The 24753-nt window shown below is 36.4% G+C and overlaps 1 protein-coding gene across 1 annotated transcript; it reads right to left on the minus strand.

Moving 5' to 3' along the window:
• Nucleotides 1-2262: 2262 nt before the first annotated feature.
• Nucleotides 2263-22870, minus strand: LOC127630189 (zinc finger and BTB domain-containing protein 16-A-like). The gene is made up of 5 exons (XM_052107662.1): nt 22777-22870; nt 14541-15633; nt 10025-10128; nt 3594-3761; nt 2263-2745 (listed from the first exon to the last, which is right to left on the minus strand). The coding sequence occupies exons 2-5, from the start codon at nt 15533-15535 to the stop codon at nt 2516-2518; spliced, it is 1497 nt and encodes a 498-aa protein (XP_051963622.1). The 5' UTR covers nt 15536-15633; nt 22777-22870; the 3' UTR covers nt 2263-2515.
• Between the last annotated feature and the right edge of the window lie 1883 nt (nt 22871-24753).

Here is a 24753-nt window from a genome sequence, read left to right on the forward strand (position 1 = left end):
TGGTGTGCACTGGAAGCTGCAAAATAAATTCCTTGTATCTGTAAGCATACTTGGCAATAAAGCTGATTCTGTACACACGAGTTGCCATTTGGAAAACGAAATGATCCTGTAGCCACCTGATTTTTTCACTTGCAGTTTATACTGTATATATTCTATAGTATCCTTTATATAAAGGCAAAATGGCCAGATTAATATAGCCTATATAACTTCAACTTATCATTCTCTCATCTTTCACTGTTATTCAAAGACAATGGGACATTTAATAAATTTTATTAATTTATTTGGAGTATTTGAAAGCCATTGTAAACTATTTCAGAGGATAAAAAAGTGTTGACATCGCTATTAAAGCAATAGGGCAGTATCTGTAGTCTGCGCATGTGACATGGTAGGTGTAAATGTACATTACACATAATAGAGTATAACCAACCCATGATGAAAATTCGTACATAATTTACGAGTTGGCATTTCCTATGGTCTGGCAGGATGCTGTTCGCATAAACTCGTACGACTTCATCATGTGCAAATTCCTGGACGTCTAATGCGAATTTAAGCATGAGTTCCGCAATAGGCATTAAGGACATACTTATTAATGTTATGCCATTATCTAAACTTAATCAATCAGTAGAGTGTATAAACATGATAGGAAGCTGTTGTATGTGACAGAAGCAAGTAATGTTCACGTATTAGAAAAGTGTGCAGTTGCATGATATCATACGAATTGGGCAAATTTAGAACAGTCGTACGAATCGTGACGATCAGCTTATTTTGACCAGGCAGCAACCATAACGAGGCACTTAAGTTCTACTTTGTACCGAGCAATCTACATGCTGGTTTGAGGTCCCAGTGTTTGCCAAAGTTTGTTGACAGTACAAAAAGGGTAAAGAGAGAGAGAGAGAATTATTATATTATTATTAGAGCTTTAGGACCTTCAAGGTGGACACGTTTTCCTCCTGTTTAATAGCCAATGTTCTGTTAGAATTATGTTTAATATTAGGAAATAATAATGGGCTCCTATAAATAAATATGCTTATCAACTTTTAAAATGGGGGAGAGAATGTTTGTTTTTGACATCAACAACAAAAATAATGTCACCTGATACATGCATTTATACATGAAAATCCTGAACAAATGTTTGCAAGTTAAAAGAAAATGTGACTCATGCAAGGTCCAATAAATTCAGGTTTTGTACTTTACTATGGTGGGTCAAAAATAGTTGAACCACTATAACCACTGCTCTAAAAAACTTCTCGAGTGTATCATCTGACTGGAGCCAAATATATATATAGGGTTATATATATATATAGGCTGATATATAGGGTTATATATATATATATATATATATATATATATATATATATATATATATATATATATATATATATATAACCCTATATATATAGGGAAAAAAATGTGTAGAGAAAATACACAGAGAGAGACAGAAGAAAACATTTTTTGGGTGAGAAAAGTCACAAAGATAAGTGCTCATATACCTATGCGTCCCATTCACTCCACTGTGAGATCTTTGGAAGACTGAAAGGTATGGGGCTCAATAATATAGATGATTCAGAACACAGTAATTTGTATAGGAAATTAATTTTGAAGCAATTTTCAGCATGCCTATCATGATTGTTTTCACTTCGAAGTGCCCTTTGGAGGCTGATTTATCCCATTTGGAATGCAGTGGCGTGGCTACCATGAACCAAAGCTTGGCCACCCCACTCGCAATTGCTGTTTTAGTCATTTCTTTGGTAATTATTTGACACAATTTAGTTCTTAAGAGGTGAAATCATCTCTGTACAAATGTGCAAACTTAACATGTGCCGCCCCCTACAGTCCGACGATATAAAAATGCATCCCGAACATTTCTGTACCACCACTGACTGATCGCTTGCCCCTGCCTGGCCACCCTTTTGAAAAACTTTTGGCTCCGCCCCCTTGGAACGCAGGGCCTATAAGCTGCGTGCTGCCTATACAGCTGGAGTTTCGATTGCATATTTAAATATATTTTTAAATATTTATTTTATATTGTGCTGCTTAAAAATAGGCTACTAGCGTCAAAGAAATCTGCACTAGAGAAGACACAGACAAACGATTACTGTTTTATTTGTAATGCTGTTAATAAAAAAATATTGCATGTTTGTGTAAATAGCAAAAAATAGCATTGGATCAATAAATACAAATGTAAATGATATTACATCATGCATTATAGCAACTGGAGGATGAAATATTCACTTAAACTTAAATTCTCAAAAAAATCCTCCAAGCATAAATGCCATTTGTTATGTATGTGTATATATGTATATGTATATACATATATGTGTATATGTATATATACACACGGTATGTATATATTATTTGTATAATAGCTCTGTAAATGTTAAAATATAACAATTAAATTCATAAAATGTATACAACATTTTAATTTTGTTTTAAAAGTTGAAAGAAATTCCCATATCTGCACATTTAAACCCTCATGGACTCAAATGTCCAGTGGCTCCACATGCATATGCCAGGGTCAAGTGTGGCTGTTGTACAAATATGTGCTGCTCAGGCTCCAGTCTGGTGGGAAGTCTTGGGAGGGGTGATTCTTCAGGTGCTTCTGCATGGCTGCCAGACTGCTACAAAACTCAAGACACATGGTGCACTGGTAGGGTGTGGCACCGCCGTGTGTACGCAAGTGCTTAATCATAGCCGAATAATCACGTGAGCGTTGGCCACACAGTCTACACTCGAATGGTTTCTCACCTGCAGAAGAAAGTGGAGAAGACTGAGCCCAAGGGTTAATGTTAACATGTTCATGACATGTAATGATAATGTACAGTGAGCCAGTTATTATTTCAAAATAAACCCAGACTGGTTGATCAGGTTTATCACCCTGAAAGCCATTATTTTACAGTCTGACTGTATATTATCCTCACTACTACAGAGCTACTTAAGTTGAACTTATTATTTTATGTGAAAAGTAAAGACAGTGAGTTATACAAGAGATGTAAAACTAGTAAGCTATGTAGGAAATTGAATGAATGGGAGAAAAATTAAAGGAATAGTTCACCCCAAAATTATGATTCAACTCATGACTTTCTTTCTTCTGTGGAACACAAAGGATGTTTTGAGGGATTAATAGTTTTCACCCCTACCCGTACAATCTAAGTCAATTGGGTCCAAAACTTCCAAGCTCTTAAAAGGACTTAAAGGCATCATAAAAGTAATCGATACCCCTCGAGTCGTTTGGATTAATTTTATGCTGCATTTATGTCCTTTGTGGAGCTTAAATGTTTTGGACCCCATTGAATTACATTGTATGAACAAAAACATCATTTACATCAAATATCTTCAAGTTTGTGTGTAAGTTTGAGATGAAAGTGAAGTTTGAGTCAAAAATGAGAGAATTTATATGAGTCATTACACAAAACTTGCCGCAATTGAATCGAGTATTCCAGAGATGGATATATGCATGTGATAGTGCAAATAAAACCAACCTAATCTCAACTTCTAAATGAAACACAACTGCTAAGTCCAGTTTAGTCTTTATCTAAACCATATTGATTTTCTTATTTCCCAGGGAGTATAGACTCGTATGCTGTGAGATGTACCTGTGTGTACCCGGTGGTGTGTGTCCAGCTGGTGTTTAAGGCTGAACCTCTTGCTACACTGTTTACACTGGTAAGGTTTCTCACCCCCGAGACCCCTTCTGAGCGAACGCAGAGATCGCCTGTCCCGTCCACCTCGTCCACAAAACTTACACCTGAATGTCATCTCCCCTGACACAAAAAGAATGCAAGTGAATAATAAATGTGTGGATTGTGAATAAATGCACTTAACTGAAAATGTGGTTGCTATCATATTAGACCATTTTTGAATGCAGTTTCAGAATAATAGCAAATACAAACAGCTAAGTTTGCATATTACCAGTTTTTCTAAAGCCAAAAGCTGTGTTTGAACATATATAGTATAGCATTAGAATTTGATAAGAAAATATTAAACCACGTGTCATTTATTCTATAGAAAAATTGCACAAGCACACTGAAAAGCAAAACATTTTTGAAAAAGAAGTATGTACTTAGAAGTTGACAATAGGCATACCACCCCCATCATGTGTATAACTTTTTTTTTATTTTTTTATATTTAAGTCCATTTTTACTATATATACTATGGAGAGGTCTGCCCAGTAGGTTCAGGTATGCACAAATAGTGCAAATCGGCAATAACAAAAGAAGAATGTGAAGGTGAATGTGGAGATCGTACAAAAGGATTTAAATATTGAGCTGTTTCTCATTGACACCTTTCATATCGCTTCTAAAGTTATGAATTAAACCACTGGAGTTGTATGGATCACATTTATGGTGCCTATATGAGCTGAGATATTTGGGTGAACTATCCCTTTAATGTTAATAACTACACTTGCGGCTAGGACACCTACTTATTTTTTAAGTACTCAATTAAAATGGCTCAGAAAATGTAGTTCTAGGAAAAGGTTTAGCATCGTTTGGTAACCTAAAAAATGAGTATGCACTAAAATTACCTCACCATTGTCATGGTCACTAAAGTCTCAGGCCAAAACAGTTTTGTTTGCACAAGGAAAGCTGGGGTATTTTTGGCCTGAGGCTGGTTACCTTTTGCCCTGTATATCTGCTCAAATGTGTTTAAAATTGTCTAAGTGTTGACTAATGTGTTGATGATGATGATTGTTCCATCCTGCTTTTTTTGTGTGTGTGGGGCCAGTTTCAGTGATAGTGGACTTTACCAGTGACACTCACAAGCTTGCAAAACTTAACACAATGAACAATGCCAAAGAAACTGATACAAATAAACACTGGGATCTCAAAGTCTGAGACGCCTAGTGAAAATGCTTCTATTTTGCATTTTTTGCTTACTTTTGATTCATTTTTTTTGTTTATATTTGCTTACATTTGATTGTAGACCTAGATATAGTGCAGAATCTTAAACATTTCTCATTAATTTCACTTATCAGAATTTCAGAATCCTAAAGCTTTGTTTATTCCGGGTTTAAGTAAAAAATGATCCCAGAATTGCTTCGTGGTCTCAGACAAATCTGACTCTTGTAATAACAGAGTTTACATGCTCAGGTTCTGTTAATTTGCTTAACAGTCATTATTTTTTATAAGACCTTGAAGTAGTGCAGAATCCTAAGTAGCTCTTCATTTTCCATCAGTCACTCTCAGAAGAAAAGGTACAAAGCTGTCACTTGGGTGGCACCCTTATTTGGGGTACATAGTTGATTTTTGTTTTTGTTTACAGAAGATTAAACATATAAATGTACCTTTAAAGGAACACATTAGGTCCATAGGCTATAACTATGTATCTAAAACACGTTATAAAGATTAACTAGAGGTACAAAACATAACACTGTCCCAGTGACAGCCCTTCAGGGCTGGATTGGTAATCTGGCATACCAGGCATTTTCCCAGTGGGCCGACGCACTTTGGGGTCGATCAGGGGCGGACTGGCCATCGGGAGAACCGAGTGGGCTAGTGGTCTGGCTGCGATATGGGACCAGTGTCCCACAATAAGGTGAAATGAGCCACCGCGTTATGCAGAATGGGCAAAACGGCACCGCTATATGCCTAAAGTGTATTCAGAATGGGCCAGTTTCTATGTAAAATCCCTGGCCAATTTATCTTCCCAGTCCACCCCTACAGCCTTTGTAACTTAAATGGTAGCTTTTTTCTAAGAGTGTAACTTTTCTGTTTTATTTCCAGATTTTTTAATGTAGTCTCTGATTCTTTGGACCCAACTGCTTAGATAATATATATTTGCCACAATCATCTTGACACAGTTAAATTAAATAGACATCAATGTTTGAATGAGGATTGAGCGGCACCAAAAACAGTAGCTTGCTTGACCTTGTGATTGTTTACTTTGAAGGGACCAAATTAAACTTATATATAAAAAAAAAAACACCATGATAGCGAATAAAGCATAAAGGAGTTTATTTGTCTAAATGCAAAACAAAGCCAAAGACAATGGATGGAAAAGTGATTTATGGTCAAAACTAAAAAGTGACGTGAGCTTTGGTAGTGCGCAGCCGAGGGGCCCAATTTTAGATAAACACATCCTGTGGCAACTCTCTCTTGGTGTGCGGCCTAGTTTATAACTGTCCCTGTCCACACACACACACACACACACACACACACACACACACACACACACACACACACACACCCACCACATCCTCCCCTACACAGCTCAAAATGTGAAAAAAGCATGGTTAACACTTTTTGCCTTTATATTCACTAAGAACTCGTTTGTGACAATCAAATGGACACATGCAACATTGTGTAAGTTTACACTTCTAAACACGCTAAAGAGAAAAACAAAGACAAAAACATGACCACATACTCACACAAGCACTTGACAGATGCGCATGTATGTATACACCCACACATTCCCTCATACCCCGCACTCTTTCTCTTACCCAGGATGCAGCACAGTTATATACTGCTGCAGTAACTTGCGCTTCACAGCACAGGTTTCTGTTTAAAACGGCAACCATTCTAAAAATGGGGATTTTAGGTGTCTTTTGCACTTTCTTCAAAAAATCTCTTCCTAACCATGTGGAAGTAGCAGTGAATGTGGCTCTCATATCTAACAATTCAATATATGTATATGATTCAGTTGTCCCAAAAAGTTTCAACGCTTCAGCCATGCTTAAAATTAAATAAATGATAAAAGATCATTACTCAGATTTCCCAATCTTAATTTTCTTCTTAAAGGAGTATTCTGGGATCAATACACGTTAATCTCAGTGGACAGCATTTGTGGCATAATGTTGATTCCAACAAAAATATATTTTAACTTGTACCTCCTATCTTTAAAAAAGCAAAAATTGAGGTTACAGTGAGGCACTTACAATGGAAGTGAATGGGGCCAATTGTTGGAGGGCTTAAAGGCAGAAATGTGAAACTTATCATTTTAAAAAATCACTTACATTAATTCTTCTGTTAAAACTTTATTATTATTATTATTGTATAATTTGAGCTGTAAAGTTAGTTGATTTTTGCAAAATTACAGGGTTTACGGATTTACGTTGTTTTGTGCAACAACATATAAATGGGTTTAGACTTTACAAAGAAAAGGTTGGAAAGAGATTTTATTACAACAAAATCATGTTAACATGCGTATTGTTTACATCTTGTGGCTATATATTTTTGAAACAGTGAGTAGTGGTGGTGTAGTGGTCTAAAGCACATAACTGGTAATCTGGTAATCAGAAGGACACTGGTTCGATCCCCACAGCCACCGCCATTGTGTCCTTGAGCAAGGCACTTAACTCCAGGTTGCTCTGGGGGGATTGTTCCTGTAAGTCGCTTTGGATAAAAGCATCTGCCAAATGCATAAATGTAAATGTTTACAAAATGGACCCATTCACTTCCATTGTAAATACCTTAGATATTTTTTATTTTTTTAAGAAAAAGGAGAGAAACGGCCAACTGATTTTTTTATGGTAATGATTCCAGGGACTTTTACATTTGAATCGTAAACTTATAAAACACTACTGGCTCTGCCCCACTGTTTTCCACTGCAGAGTGTAAGTGGTTAAGAATCTGAATCCTTTTTGGTGCCACTGTGTAGCAAAACCAAACTGCCAACCCCAAAATGCTCAGCGAGCACACAAAAAGGTGCACGCATGCTCGCACACATAAAAAGCGTTCTAACCCCAATCAGGATAAAAAAAAAGAGAACAACTCAACACTTCTCCTTTGGTACTGTATACAAACCACCTTGAAGCACCAAGGCAATCGACCGCAGGACTGCGCTGAAGCACCACCACTTAGAAGCCACAGTTTTTTCTCGCACACAGCTTCACACCCCAGTTTAGAACATATAAGGGGTCACTCATATCTGTGTTTGCGCATTTCAGACAGAGAGCATTATGTGCACTAGAACAAAGCACAATCTCTATTCTCACTATATGTATTCTATACATATAGACATTATAGCATATTTAAGTATTTTGTGATGCTATGAAATATACAGGGACACTCAGTGTTTGGATGTTTAAGCTGCATTAGACAAAAAATGATCAACCACCATTTATTTTAAAGGTAGATAGCACAAGCACACTTTTGATGCAAAACATTTCAAGTGAAAAGAGTAAACATTGTGGCACTTTTGAACCAAAAAGGTTATGTTGGGCTAGTCAGGATGTGGCGCATCCCGACCAACCCAACACAACCACATTGTATTTTTCTTTGGACCATTTCTTTGTCCGACCAATGTCTGATGAGGAAATCTTTGTAAAACCTGTTTGTAAACAATTGTTATTTTTGCAATACCGTTTCTGGAGGTGCAAAAATGACATCAGCTTTAAGTTTTACATGATAAAACAATAGATAGTGTATATTGATCATTTCTTTCTTTTTTATAGAAAAGTTGGTTTCAGCAGACTAACTTTCTTCCGCAGAACACCAACGAAGATTTTTAGAAAATATCTCAGCTCTGTAGGTCCATACAATGCAAATTAATAGCGACCAAAACTTTGTAACCCCAAAAAGCACATCAATTCAGCTTAAAAGTTATTTATATGACTCCAGTGGTTAAATCCATGTTTTCAGAAGTGATATGATTGGTGTGGGTGAGAAACAGATCAATATGTATGTCCCTTTTTTCGTTCTTTTTACTATAAATGACTTAAACAACCCCTTCTAAGTGCTCTTCTCGCCAAAGAGTTCTTCTTTTGTTTTCGGTGATTTGTATTCTTCGTGCATATTGCCACCGACTGGGCAGGGAGGAGAATTTATAGTAAAAAGGGACTTAAATATAGATCTGTTTCTCACCCACACCTATCATATCACTTCTGAAGACATGGATTAAACCACTAGAGTTTTTATTGATTTCATATAAGATGCCTTTAAGTTTTGGACCCTGTTGACTTGCATTGTATAGACCTACAGAGCTGAAACATTATTCTAAAAATCATCATTTGTGTTCTGCAGAAGAAAGGAAGTCATATACATCTGGGATGGCATGTGGGTGAGTAAATGATGAGAGAATTTTCCTTATGGGGTGAACTATCACTTTAAATAGAGTTGATTTGTGCATCAGGTTAATTGATTTCAAAGGAATCATATCTTTATTATGATATTACATATCTGCCTGCCTCCTCAACGACTATTGTAGATTTATTAATTATTTTTGCATTTCAATAGACACTGTCATTATTTCTACTGTCTATAGTCCTTTGTTTAACTGCTGTCAGTGGAAGGGAGGCATCTGTAGCTTGCTTTCCGTGCTTTGAAATATCATACACAACATTTACATCCTGTTGCATGCATATGGTCCTCTAAACTCGAGGATATGCTCAACTACTTAAAATGCAGCTTAGCTGTGCATTCTTGTTGTGTGTATGTGTGTGTTTCTTTACGTTTCTGTATGAGTATACAAGTGTGTGTTTTATTTAAAGGATAGGATAAGTGTAAAATCCTTGTAATTGTAAGTGTTTGTACATAAAGTAACAAAGGAATAGTTCACCCAAAAATGAAAACTTTGTCATCATTTAGGTCTGCGCAGAGTGCTATTTCGCACTAGGAAGTGTAAATGAGCTTGAAATCACGATCGCCAAGAAGACCGGAGGTGTCAAGATTTATAGTGAAAAGGAGTTATATTTTTGTCTGTTCTCACACAAAACATTTTGGAGCTTAAGAAGACATTCATCTTTTATGCTGCCTTGATGTGCTTTTTGGAGCTTCAAAGTTTTGGTCACCATTCACTTGCATTGTATGGACAGAGATGAGATATTCTTCCAAAAACCTTTGTTTATGATCTGCAGAAAGTCATATCTGGGATGGCATGATGGTGAGTAAATGATGAGAGAAGTCACCCTTAAAAATGTATGAATGCACAGTGTGATTGTGCTACATATCCTGCTGTCAAATAAATGACACTTTACATTGGTATTTTGTAATGTAGTACAATGACATTCAGATATTTATTAAGTGAGACTTAAGGGCCCAAATACTGTATATGCATGTATGCACATGTGTGCATGTGGACAAAGTATTACCTGATGGTGATGATGACTCAGTCGCTGGCCTCCAGGGGTTTTCCAGGGCCGGTTTACCACAGTGTCTGCAGCATATCTCCCTCTCCTCTTGTACCTTTGGCTTCCTGTGGAAAATGTTGTCATTTTATTTTTATTTAAACATGTCCATATCTAGTATAGGTGATAATTGCTTCATGGATAAATAACTTGAGAAACTTGTCAAAGTGAGTCATCGAGATGTCATTTTACCACTTGTTTGATCTGGTTAATAAACACCTTTAGACTGGTCACACTTCTAGGACTTCATTTCCACACATGCTACAATTCTGCTAAACTGTGAAAGACCACATCTTATTCTGACCAACAGGTAAAGGTCAGTAAGAAACCACACACTCGCTCATGCACAAATGTTTGCAGCTCATCTCCTTTTTGAGATGTGGTAAATGCATCAATACAAATGCATTTGCACACATGTGTTTTTGCAGGATACTATATATATATATATATATATATATATATATATATATATATATATATATATATATATATATATATAAAAAAAAACAGTACTGTGCAAACGTTTTAGACACTTGTGAAAAATATTGCATAGTGAGGATGTCTTCAATAATAATGCCATAAATAGTTTTCATTTATGAATTAACATCATACAAAATCCAGTAATCATAAAAAAGCTAAATCAATATTCAGTGTGACCACCTTTGCCTTCAAAACAGGACCAATCCTCCTAGGTACACTTGGACAGTTTTTCTTGGTTGTTGGCAGATAGGATGTTCCAAGCTTCTTGGAGAATTCATCACAGTTCTTCTATCTTTTTTAAGGTCTCGATGTTCAATGGGGGGGCTCTGTGGGGACCATGACATCTGTTGCAGGGCTCCCTGTTCTTCTATTCTATTTGCAAAATAAATGTTTGTATTTTCTATCTATCTATCTATCTATCTATCTATCTATCTATCTATCTATCTATCTATCTATCTATCTATCTATCTATCTATCTATCTATCTATCTATCTATCTATCTATCTATCTATCTATCTATCTATCTATCTATCTATCTATCTTCTCTCTCTCTCTCTAAAGAATATATGTGAACAGATGTGTGTATATTACAAGCTCTAAGTCAAATATAGACTATCGGTTAAGTTTGTACACATCTACTCATTCTTTATTGTTAATATTTACATATATTTTAGAATAATAGGAATGTTTCAAAACAAAAAAATAAGTATGGGAATCATGTAATGACCAATTTTTCCAATCTTATATTCTAACTTCTTCAAAGTATTTCCTAAAAGCCTAGATTATGGCTCATACTCTGGGCATTATCTCAAACTTCATAAGCTTTAAACAGTATTGAGTTCCCATGCAAATTATTTTTTTAATTTTTTAAGATTAAAAGTATATTTCTCCAAAAAATTTTGGATAATATGGTTTTAAAGGCATAAATACAGTCAAGCATATCTACACATGTTCTGTAACCATACACTCGTAAATACAAGGCGGTAAACTGATTCTATTTTCAGTCTTGTCAAATGCATGGGGTTTCAAACTCATTTATATCATGTGGTTAAGAAGATCCATTTAGAATTACATCACCATCTCATGTCCAAAAAAAGTAGCAAAACTGCACGAACAAAAGTGTTTTATGTTCACGTAGCAACAAAGCAAGCAAACAAACAATGGTTTCCTCTACCAGAGAAAACAATCTGCAGTGCATCTACAGTTTAAGTGGCAAGTTTATCTGATTGTTTGCTAGTGGTGTCATAGTGGGCTAAAGCACAGAACTGCTAAGCAGAAGGTTGCTGGTTCAATCCCCACAGCCAATACCATTGTGTCCTTGAGCAAGGACACTTAACTCCAGATTGCTTCATGGATGGGGAAGTCCACGTAATAAGTGCACTGGAAGTCACTTTGAATAAAAGCATCTGCCAAATGCATAAATGTAAAATATTTAGACCCTATGAATGCAAATGAGCACCAATATGTTCACCAGAATCTAAATCATTTGTTGGTTTCATATCATTCTAGATGTTACACATTGTGTGATCTTATTAAAGGAATATTCCAGGTTCAATACAAGTTAAGCTCAATCGACAACAGTTGTGGCATAATGTTGATTACCACAATCATTATTTTGACTCGTCCCCAATTCCTTTTAGTGTGATAAAATCACTCATTAACCTTTTCTGTGTAAAGTTATAGCCAATTGGAAAACTTTGTTGACATAAATTCGCAAAACCATAGACACTAAAACCCTAAAATGACCTTAAAAACGTTAATGCATGTCTTTTTTTTTTTTTATAATAAGCTTCACATTTCTGCCTTGAACCCTCCAATAATTAGCCCCCATTCAAGTGCCTTGATTTTTTGTTTTTTCAAGAAAAGGAGGGACCAGTCAAATTTGTTTTTGGGTTAAACAACATTATGCCACAAATGCTGTTGATTGAGCTTAACCGGAATAATACCTTGAAATGTGATGTTTTCAAGTGTGTGGGTGGTTCATACAGTTTTTCTGTATTTTTATGCCAAAAAAGATAAAGGGTTACTTTGAAATCTCAGTTGTTTCATTTTAGCACACAGTAAAAACCAGAATAAAGCTGTGTTTGAATGGTGCATGTGTTTGCATTTATGTGTGTAAGGATGTAGGGAGTGGAACAGATTTTGCCTAAAAATGAGGCTGAAATAGAACATCCTGCACGGGGGTGGAGATGGCTGACTTTCATATTTGCTGTTAGTAAAGTCGGGGACAATCAGGGGGCTCCCCTAAGTTTCAGCCCTGATAGTAAGTGTTGTGTTCCAAAACACTCCATGACATATTCAGCATTTACAGTACAGTGTATACTCTGATTCACATGGCATTGCTATGTTTCTATAAAAAAAATGGATTTAAATAACTTGGAGTACTTAACTAGTGACCTACAGACCTTTATGACGATTAACGATGTACTGTATATTATTTATGTCTGTCTACATCAAATCACAGTCATAGATCAAAATAATATTTATTTTACATACCTTCAGTTTATTATTATTGTTAACACATAACACTAAATATTGCATTTATGATCACTTAAGGTCATGCCTTTGCATCCTATGCAGAGACAGTTATTAGTTCCCCTTATTTTAATGAAGATTTTATAAAGATAATTGATGTGGGTGGAACAGGGGGCTGGTTTGGGGAAAATTTGACTGTTGGAAAGTACAGAAAAACAAGCATTTCACCTACAGTAGGACACAATCACACATACACACACACATGGCATATGCACACATATTCAGGTGTGTATGGACACATATACAAGCACATTGATAAAAGCACAGTTGGCTATTAAAACATAAGCATACATGCTATAAGTAGAACACAAATTGGTCAAGTAGATTTAGTCTACAGTGTGAAGGTAAATGAAAATTTAGATTAAACTGAAACTTTTTATTTTAAACTTGCTTGGTATATTTCATATGAAGTCATTAAATCCTTTAAGTCCCTTAAAAGGGCAATTTCTGTTGCAGCATCTGATAACAAATACCTACAGTACATACAAACAATATGCAAAATAAAACAAAATTAAACCGAGACAAATCTCAACTTAACTGACTTGATCTTCGTACTCCTTACAGTTAAAAGCCAAAGGTTTGTGAACTCTGTTGTTATATTCTAATACATAAAACATGCACAATTATGACTCATTTGCATAGGTTTAAACCATAGTGGTGTAGGTTATCTTGCACTTTCCAAAATATTTAATAACTGAGGCAAAGTTAGTTAAAGCAAATGTTGGTGGCTACAATGTGGTGGAAAATTATGTTATAAAAAATTAGATGTCGTTATTCTGCACACCCGGACCCTAATCAGGCTAATCAAGCCTCCGAGAGGGATAAAGGCAGACTGGGGATGGTGGTGTGACAGAGAGAGAGAGCGTTTAAGGGCAGCTGTCCGTCATATGTGTGTGTGTTTGTGTAACGGGATCAATGGAAAGGAGGAGGAGAACCGTCGCACCACCGTCCGCAGTCGGCCTTTATCCCTCTCAGAGGCTTGATTAGCCTGATAAGGGGGTGGGTGTGTAGAATCACGACCCGGCCCCGCCCTCCGCCCTGTCACACATTACTTTTGCAAATAGAAAAGATTAGAATAGAAGAACAGGGAGCCCTGCAACAGATGTCATGGCCCGCACAAACCCCCCACTGAACATTGTGTCAGTCTGAGACAAAAGCAACTGAGACAGCCTAAAAAGATAGAAGAACTATGGCAAATTCTTCAAAAAACTTGGAACATCCTTTCTGCCAACAACCAAGAAAAACTGTGTCCAGGTGTACCTAGGAGAATTGGTGCTGTTTTAAAGTCAAAGGAGGTCACACCAAATATTGATTTAGCTTTTTTTATGTTTACATTATGTTTTTGTAAAGTTCTATGTAAATCAGAACTACTGGCCCAACTGGGCCTGCAGAAAAACTCATTGTTGAACCCTGCCTACGCCTCTTATGAATTATAGATTATATTGGCCAATGCTTAGAATCTTACCTCTCTTGACTGTCTGGCCTGGAACCTGTTAAAGCTGCATTGATAGAGGTGTTCTTTGGCCTTGGATCAGAAATTAAGGGATTGTCCTGATTCAGTGGAGGAGAGTGTATGAGTGGGTGATAAGGGTGAAGTAACCCTGTGTGACCCATAAGTGAAGAGGACATCTGGGGCTGGAGTGAGCGATGGAGGATAGGATACATGGGTCTAGGGTAGGGGTATGCCAATACATGCTGGGAAGCTCGGAGGGAGTGGAAGGTCATGATTTCTCTACAGTTGAACACCATACTTCGAGAAGGGCTGACTGGGGGCCAACAGAGACGAGCAGAGGGAGATGGAGCGCAAAAGGAGATCCTGGTTTCTCTGGAGGTCAAAGGAGGCAGAGGAGACACTGGAGTGAATCTTTTCTTCTGTGGAGGAGAACTAGTGATATGAGGTGACTCCTTATGGTTCCTTGGATCTTTATTGGTTGGAGAACTTTTTTCTTCTACAGAACAATCATAGAGGTCTTCATCCAAAGGATGGTATCTTTTTGACAACTGAGAGTCCTTGTACATTTTGTCATCTTTGAGTGAAATGAGTTTCCGTTCGATATTTTCAACTCCTTTCTCGTCCATTTTGATAGGAGACTCTGGGCCCCTGAATTGTGCTTCACACTGCTCCACCAAAGATTCAACTTCCAGGTACTGAGCGCCCCTTAAAAGCTCCTCCAAGTCATCTTTGGGCACCTCCACCGATTCGCTGTACACATAGTCTAGGATCTGTTTAAGGGTATGGGGAGAGATCCTATCTATAGCGCAGCTATACCCTGGACCAGGACCATGATGATTCGTTAACTGACGCTTTAGTCGTTTGCTAGCCAAAGCTAGTATGAGAGCATGTGCTTTAAACGAAAGTCCCTCCACAGTGAGAAGAGTGTCACAAAGGGTCCCTGCTTGGCGAAGCAGCTCTGTCTGAAGTAAAAGAGGTACGTGGTGAGGGTTTTTGATGCGGATCATCTTTGCTCAAAAATGGAGATGAGAAAAATGAAGAGTAAAAGTCGCAGATGGAGTGAGGTGATTGGGTTTGGTGTTGTGATATGAAATCACATTTCAGCCTTCGGAGGGAAAAAACAAAGGTTTAGCTTTTCATGGAAACATGAGGAATCATAGTCAATGTGAAAGAGAATGGAGAGACAAAGAGATGATGACAACACTGATGTCAAAACCTTATCATTTGAGCATAAATTACATGAAACCTATACTCAAAACTACAAATGATGTAACTTGTATAAACATTAAATTTTGCTAAATGTATTAGAAAAGGATTAAAATGAAAATTTCTGTTAAAATCAAACTACATTTACTCTCAGAATGACGTAAACGCTTTAAAAACAGCACATTTTGTTAAATGTAGGCCAATTAGAAAACTGTTGGAACACAAAATTAGAACACTCAAAATGAAAAATGTATGTAATTCTGCTGAATTAATAGAAAAAAAACATACATTCTTTCACAACTACATCAAAAATTTTACAAATATGTTACAATGGAAAATCAATTGATATCTGAATTTAATTAATGAATAACCAATTTTATGTACAATTATGAAGAGTACAATTGGTAAGTTGCAGAAATATATATATATATATAAATCCCTTTACATCTAAAATATGATGAACACAAAATGCACACGTTTTTTTTTTTTTTTTTTTTTGTTAATTCATTTATATATTCCTGTACAGGAGTTGCATGCGCAGCAACTGACGTTATGCACTCATAGCAAAATCTGTGAGCGCGGAAAAGTTAGTTTGAATTTCGACATTCGGTTTCGCAGATGTAAGCGACCGTCTGAAAACTGCACGCACTACGCTGAAACATAGGAGATGTCCACTCATTCATTAAATTCACGTGCAAGTTATAAAGAAAAAAAAATACAATAAAAAAGACATTTTACAATACATTAAAATACATTCAGAATGTTCTTATAACTTCCTAGAGGACAGACAGACATACTACACGTGATATTAGTTCAGTATGATCAATTATATAAGTACAGTAATCAATTATTTTAGAAATATATTCACTAAAATTCACCAAGTGTTTTCTCATTTTAAAGGCTGTTGTAACTTCCCAGAGGATATACGAACTTTCTACAGGTACAATTATTACAGTATCATCAATTATATATGTGCAGTAATCAATTATTTTAGAAAATAAATCACAAAAATTATATTTTCTAATTTTAAAGGCTGTAGTTTTTTTTTTTTTTTTTTAGTTTAGTTTCTTTTTTTATTTTGGTGATTAAGTAGTAAGTCCTTCTATGCTCGAAAATTGATTACTGTACTTATATAATTGATCATACTGTAATAATTTCACCTGTAGTGTGTCTGTCTTTCCCCTGGGAAGTTATAAGAAAATTCTGTATGTGAAAATGTATTTTACAGTTTTTTTTTTCATGTATAACTTGCACCTGAATTGAATGAATGAGTGAACAGCTCCTATGTTTTAGTGTATTGAGTGGAGTTTTCAGACGGTCCCTTACATCTGCGAAACTGAAAGTCGAACGTCCAACTTTACCGCGCTAAATCAGTGACGCCAACGACATCCAGCTGGATAGTGAGTATGGGGTGAGCAGGAGAGACGGAAGGCAGCAGTGTCATTGTCGCAGAATATTGAAAATATGTTCAAAAAGACTGCCAAACAGGGTATGGTTGTTATACTTGGTAAGCAATTTGACAACATTGTAGTAAATATTTTCAGTGCATCAAAAGCGTTCTCATTAAGATACCAGCTAATCCAGCACAAATTAGTGCATAAAAAGGCACCAAAATGAAGTATTTGAACCTCATAATTAAATACAAAATGAAGGGAAAAACTGCAAAAAGGTCCACTTAAAAAAAAAAAAGAAAAACAAAAGAACCCCACCCTTCCACTAGGCTGATTACAGGCCTGATAACCATTACAAAATATGAAGGCACAAACTATCTCAAACTGCAACAGTGTAATATATATATATATATATATATATAAGCAAACAACTTTTAGAATGATTGATCGAAACAAAGATGGAAAGATTGATAATGCAATAGACGTAAACATACTATGTAATTACACTGAATATCAGAGTGAAAGATGTGTTCAGAGTAATAGTATTTTTTTCATTTCTCATTGATGTCACAACACCTCTAACCTACTTTCAGCCATCAGACAATCTAATTTACAAAATGAAAGTCTGGCGATGTTTAATCATATCTATCTCAGAATACATTCAGCTATGGAAGTGCATTTTCTGAGTCAGAGGCGCCTGCAGCTGTACACATTGTGCGTGCCATGAGCGCCCCAAATTACCTGAGAAATAATTGGTCTCTATTTCACCAATCATGAAATGTGTCCCGTATTTCTGTTGGCTGTTTAAAAGAACTAGCAATGCCCAATTAGTGAGTGGATTATTATTTTGAGTCATTGTTTTTAGTGATTTGGCCAAACAGGCTTGCAAAATGGTCTGAATCGATTCGTGATTCAATACATCTTGTTCAGTGCACTCTCTCACTGAATCATTTGGAGTGGTTTCTCACACAGTAAAACAGTATCAGGATATTTAAGAATACAGCGCCGGATACAATGTAAATTTACCTACAGTCAACTGAAACATAAGGCTGTCTTTTTGAGAGGTAACTTTGTAAATCTTCAGCTAGTGCTGTGTCATGTGAACAAGGGGCTGTTCAAACCAAACTTGTTTTTGCATCCGCTCACGCTGTTTCTCAATCGTGTTCCATGTAAACATTCGCTAGATGGATGTCTATTGACAACTGCTTCACGTTTCACTGTGTTTTTGGCATCTCTCGTGGGAGTGCTGCATTTTTAGCTGCTGTGTCAAGTTAAAAAGATAAAAATCAATCTTGAGACACCTGCATTCTGCTCTATTCATTGTGGTACATTTTGTTTTTTTGGCACAAAAATGCGTCTGTCTGAACGGTTACTGGAAAAATGCTTCAGCCAATAGTTACATAAATCAGGGCTGTTTCAGACCATTCTGGCGCCCTAGGCGAGATCCCTATTGGCACCCTGAAGTATGTGGTATGGCAGAGGCTTCCTCATTGGCACTGCCTACTTTGAATATGCCTAGAAACGGCCCTGACATGAATGCCACTCATACTCGAGAAAATAAATCAATGCTTATCTTAAGACTCTAGAATTGAACGCTTTGGTGTTGTTTTTCTCACAGGGGAGCATTTAGGTTTATTAGGCAGATTTAGAGGTCTGCAACTCGAACCGGGCCCAACGGGACCTGAGAACCGATCTTGTTTCGCGCACGCGCTCTCATTCACAGACACGCACGAACGGACGAGTGAGGGTCCGTCCACACCGAACGTATTTTTGCGTGCGTCTGTTCTGTTTTCCCATTGTTTAAACACTTACTGGAAGAATGTCTTTGACATTTGCACCACGTCTCACTTTTTATTCAGTGTTTAAACACCATGTCAAGTTAAAATAACTTCATATTTTCAAAAACACATGTCAAGACACCTGCACTTTGTTTCATTCTATGTGCCGTGTCTATATTGTTTTTAGCGCAGTTGTAACAAAGATTCAACAATCTGAACAAGTTCAGGCTGCATAGAGGGGACTGTTGCAACTTAGCCGAGTTGTGGCGTAAATGGGCACTAAGTCACAATTTCGTATCATTTGTGCCGGGTAGGGTTGGTCCACACGGTCTTGCGTTTGGGTTTCATTTTAAGGCCCTCGCAGACCTCAAGGCAGATTCCTGCACATACCCTCAGATTAAATCTGAGGCGCCCATGGTCTGAGTACACCAGAGAGCGAAGGTGGCCATGTGTGGCCATGTAAGGGCCTTTCGCATTTTGCATCAGTTTTGAAATTCTGTGATGAAGCCACAGAGCTCCTCAGAATGTGAAACTGTGACTAATGCTGGTATGCTGAGTCTCGTAAGAGTTCAAGTTTGTTTGATCAACAACAACAGTATCAAAGTCATACAGTAGGTCGGTTTAGATATGCATCTACTGTAGTAGCAGTGTGATGTGGTGTCTGGTGCTGTGCTTTATTATAGTACAGAACGTCACAGAACTGAGAAGAACTCTCACCATTCAGATTCCTTGCAATTGCACAGAAAATGCTAATGTGGAGCTAGCTAAAAATTGATTTCGATACTCAATATTGAAGCCCGTGTAAAGAATGCAGTTACAAAGTCTACATTGAAAAGTACTGTAAAAAAGCGATTAAAAGTGGCCTAAAAATATTAACACTACTTGTTTCTTTATCAATCTTCCGATTGGGCAAAAAGAAAGTGGAAGAGTATCAAATGCCTGTAAAAATTATTCGCTGATACGATCACTCCCCCTCAGCACAGACGCAACAATGACGGATTGTGTGGAAAATGCTGTACTGAAATGACGATGCTGAATGTTCTAATTACTAGAATTGATGCCAAACTGGCTTAAAGTGACACACACACACACACACACACACACACACACACACACACACACACACACACACACACACACACACCACATCACATACACTTGAAATACATCAAAAGTGGAATATTATAATGGACATGTCCTTTACAGTTTGCTTTGCATCATTAGCCTGTGTGTGCAAATAAATAAATACATAAAATGATGATGAGTCATGTTTAATATGACACTTTTTAGTCTAGTGAGTCATATTTAAATTTATCATATTATGTTGTGGAGTTGACACACACACACACACACACACACACACACACACACACACACACACACACACACACACACACACACACACACACACACACACACACAGTAGTTTCTCACTTTGTGTTCTTCAACCACATAGCTTATAATATAACTCCAAATATACATGGCCACAAACATAAAACAGGACTCATTGGTCATTTACAGCTTTGTTAATAGTATTAGGGTTATTTTTGGTTTGTGGTGGCAAATGGTGTCCCTCAACAATAGAAATGTAAAACTTTAGAACAATACAGTATTTCACTTCAAATACCTGTAACGCCACAGACATAAACAGATGTGCCACCAGTTTTTGATTGAAATGATTTAAAAACCAAAATGTCATAAAGCTTCCTTTTTACTGGATAAAGCATAGTAAACAATTTTTAAATGCATAACAATAAAGTAAATTATTTAAAAGTCCTTGTTGCCACTTTAATTGAAAAATGTTGTTTTATAATGTGAGTTGTGTAATAATAAAGTCTAGTGTTGTGAGTCATATTAATCTATTAAATATTATTTCGTCATAGTACTGAACTAAAGCTACACTCACTATTTCATAACTGCCCTAATTTCATAACTGATGGAAGTTATCACTGATAAAGTTTGGTTTCCAATTCTCAATTTCTAACTAGACACAGATTGGCTACAAACAGTCAAAGATTTTTCTTTGGTCCTTTACGGCTTTGTAGCGTTAGCTTGTGTGTGGAAATTGTTCTGAGGAGAAAAGAAAAGTCTGATGAGCAATGTTTCATGTTGAAATATTAATATTGTAGTGAGTAATATTACTGTATTAAATATGAAATTGTCATCTTACTGTCCTAAAGCTACGCTTAAATTTTTTTAATAAATGACTGTCCTAATTTCACAACGGTTGGGACACGACGGTTGGGAGTTTCTAGTCCCCGCTTTCACAATTCAAGTGTTCTAAACCCTGAATAAAATTGACTACATACAGTAAAATATTTCTTGTTTGGTTGTTTACGGCTTTGTTTGTAGCATTAGCTTGTGTGTGCTAATTTTTCTAAGCAGAGAATTTTTTTTATATTACAATATTAAGATATCATAGTTCTTTATTAAATATTTGTTAGTCATATTAATGCACAAAATCTACGCAGTATGCTTTATCATAATTGTCCCTGTTCCACTATGATTGGGACACGAGAAATTTTCCTGCTTTCATATTTCAGGAATTCTGGAAACAAACAGATAAAACAGACTATTTTTGTTTATTACAGCATTTATAGGAAAACTTTTATCCATTTTACATAGTGAGTCTGTATTAAAGCTACGCTGTAAATCTAGAACAATATACCATGACCACTGCCTAGAAAAGGTGCATAAATAATGTACTGCCTTCATTTACAGATAACTAACCATTGCCAAGACCACCGGACTTACTTTAAGTGTTTGCTTTACAAAGGTTTTTGTATGTAAATAGAATCAAAACTGCTTTACTACAAATAATCTCAATAAAAAATGCATGTGGAAGTATATTCAGCATATGCAACGAAATAAATATTTGCTCACATTCGTGCATATGTTATGTTGTATATCTATCGTGACCGCCGTTACACTAGCAACTAGAAAAGTCTAGAAATGCCACAGAAGCAGAAACTACGTCAACATGCTGCTATATGATTATGGTGCAGTTACCATTTAAAATGCAATTTATCAAAACTTCCAAAAGTTTTGCAAAACTATATTTCAGAAACAGAAGCTAAATGTTTTTGTTTAGCTATGCAATTGTCTCAGTCAAGAGCGTTGCAGCGAAAGATCGACATCACCAAGTCCTACTCTTTCTTCGCACCACTTCTTCAAAAGCCCTTGTGCAGGTGAATTCTCAGTTTAGCATGAGAATCGGTAGAATGAAACTGAAGACGCAATGTAACTGCATCACAATTTTAAGGAAATAACTGCAATTTATGTACAACAGTATGCAATTGACTTAACTGCTGTGTAGGCCCTTGAATGTTTAAAAGGTGAGAGTATTTAAAATGACACATAGGTTATGCTCTGTCCCATCGCCAAATTGAACCCTTCCATTCATCGTAAGAAGCTACAGTAATGAAATGTCAAAACTGCAGTCCTAAAACAGGCTTTAGCCTCAGTCAAAACCCTCTATGAGCTCTATCAACAAAATGTCATCTACCTGTAAGGAAAAAATGTACAAGCACTCTTCCAATAATTCACAAGCAGGTGATAAGTTTAAAAACTGCAAATGTGCCACGATCAGGCCCACAAAGAGACAAAGAGGCAGAAAGAGGCCCATGAGTAACAGGGGAAAACCTGTCTGCAGTGACACATCCTCTCCGGGTCTAAATACCTCAATGCACAATCAGTCTGTGACACTTGCGCTGATGCTTTTGCAATCAAAAGATGTTTTTCCAGATATAGAAAGCACAAAGTGATGGGGGAGGGGAAGATAGAGAGAGACAGCAGGAAAGACACAAAGAGAGAAAGATGACACAAGAGGATGGAAAAGAAGAACCTGACTCTCAGAAACTTTCAAAGACATACCTATGCATTCAAGGTGGAGGCTGCATACTGGGGTGAACAAATGCACAGAGACGCAGACAGACAGATTGCTACCTCAACCAGAGGTGCCATCGACCAGGAAAAACGTACATGTGGGTGAGATACAGCACGGCCACCTCTAAACTCTGGCCAGCCCCTCCCCTAACACCTCAGTCATCTGTGATTGGCCTTTTTGTACTTTTTTTCTTTCTTTCACCTTTTTTTTTTGTACTAGAAATCAAGCCTATCTGTGCTGTTGACTTATTAGTCCATCATAACATCTATCTCATAGCCTCAGATGACACTGGAATTAGTTGGGTTAAGTAGAACTTAGCTAATGGCTTGTACTGCAGTACTTTTTGTACTCTGTAACTGTAAAAATGTCATATGTTTACTTGTAATCTAATTATTGTTTTTAAGTAAGGGTATACCAGAATTTCCTAGGTATGCTCTGGTAAGCTCAGTAGCATAACTTACTGTAAACTGACTATTTACACAGTGCAAGAAAGTTAAAGTAATATTCCAGGTTCAACACAAGTTTAGCTGAATTGACAACATACTATAGCATAATGTTATTTATAACAACAACAAAAATTTGATTTGTCCCTCCTTTTCTGTAAAAAAACAAAACAAAATCTGGGTTACTGTGAGGTACTTACAGTGGAAGTGAATGGGCCTATCCGTAAACATTAAAATACTCATTGTTTCAAAAGTATAGCCACAAGACGTAAACAATAGTGTGGTAAAATCTCTTACTAACCTTTTCTCTGTAAAGTTGTATCCAATTTATAACTTGACAACGTAACATCGGTGACAAATAACTGGAAATTCATCACCCTAGAACAATAGTCCGCTGCAAAATCAACTTTAAATCCTCTAAAGATTTCACTTCCATTGTAAGCAATCAACATTATGCCACAAATTCTGTCGATTGAGCTTAACTTGTATTGATCCTATAGTCCTTTAACAAAATGCAACCACACAGGATAAGAATAAAGGCCTAACGTTAAGCATTGCTCAGAGAGAAACTGCATTTATTCTGAGATGGTGCAACACAAAGGTTATGGGTTTGATTCCCAGGGAACAACACGTTGATAAAAATGTATATCTACTGAATATACACCATATTTACATGTATTCGCTGGACTATTATTATTAAGTTAAGACATAGTTAGAGACATATATTACTATTGTATAATAATAATAATGATGGAAACAAAAACAGTCATTATTATTATACAACAATAGTACTTATATATATGTATATGTATATTTAAAAAGTTCTTAATTTGCGTAGAGCTAAAATGGCAATATACGGTATGCCTAAAACATAGTTAAATAATTTATCCCTATATGACCCTATATTCACTTAATTGTGAAATTATAATGAAAGGATCCAAGGATCTAATTTGAATCTTTAAAAGAAACCTAATGGGTGTGTGTGTGTGTGTGTGTGTGTGTGTGTGTGTGTGTGTGTTTTTGTTTGTGTTTGTGTGTGCAGCAAAATAATATGAAACTAACTAATATCCAGTATTTTTCACTTTTATCCAATATTGTTTCCATATTTAGTGTAATACTGTATCCAATTTATTAAACTTCATTTATATGATGGGTACACACTGAGAGAATCTACTGCATAGTTGGAATAGAATACAAGTAACACCTACATTTCAGCCATGTGATAAATATGCACAATTATATCTTTGTAGGTCACAATTTCACATTTATTAAATACCTTTACCTCAAAAGGCTCAATTAGTAAAGTTTGAGATTTTTCCCCCATTTATGTCACTTTTACGACCTTGATTTATTTTTCCAACTGCCCACTCTTGCCCATGTTCCACAATCACAAAATACCAAGTTATGGAAAACAGCCAGTAAAACGAGAAAGGAAGAGTGATATGAAGAGAAAATAGTCACTTTGGCCACAACTTTAAAAAAAAAATACACCTCCTCACATCTCCTCACCTCTCCTAAGCA

Source organism: Xyrauchen texanus, chromosome 36 (genome assembly GCF_025860055.1).
Source record: "Xyrauchen texanus isolate HMW12.3.18 chromosome 36, RBS_HiC_50CHRs, whole genome shotgun sequence".
NCBI classification, from domain to species: Eukaryota; Metazoa; Chordata; class Actinopteri; order Cypriniformes; family Catostomidae; genus Xyrauchen; species Xyrauchen texanus.

What these genes read in the sequence shown, in the direction of transcription:
- LOC127630189 (XM_052107662.1), bottom strand. Translation starts at nt 15,535, where the DNA reads ATGATCCGCATCAAAAACCCTCACCACGTACCTCTTTTACTTCAGACA. An exon ending in AGGCCAGACAGTCAAGAGAG is followed by an intron (nt 10,129 to 14,540) that starts GTAAGATTCTAA and finishes CATTTTCCACAG; the next exon opens with GAAGCCAAAGGTACAAGAGG. An exon ending in ACACCACCGGGTACACACAG is followed by an intron (nt 2,746 to 3,593) that starts GTACATCTCACA and finishes TTTCTTCTGCAG; the next exon opens with GTGAGAAACCATTCGAGTGT.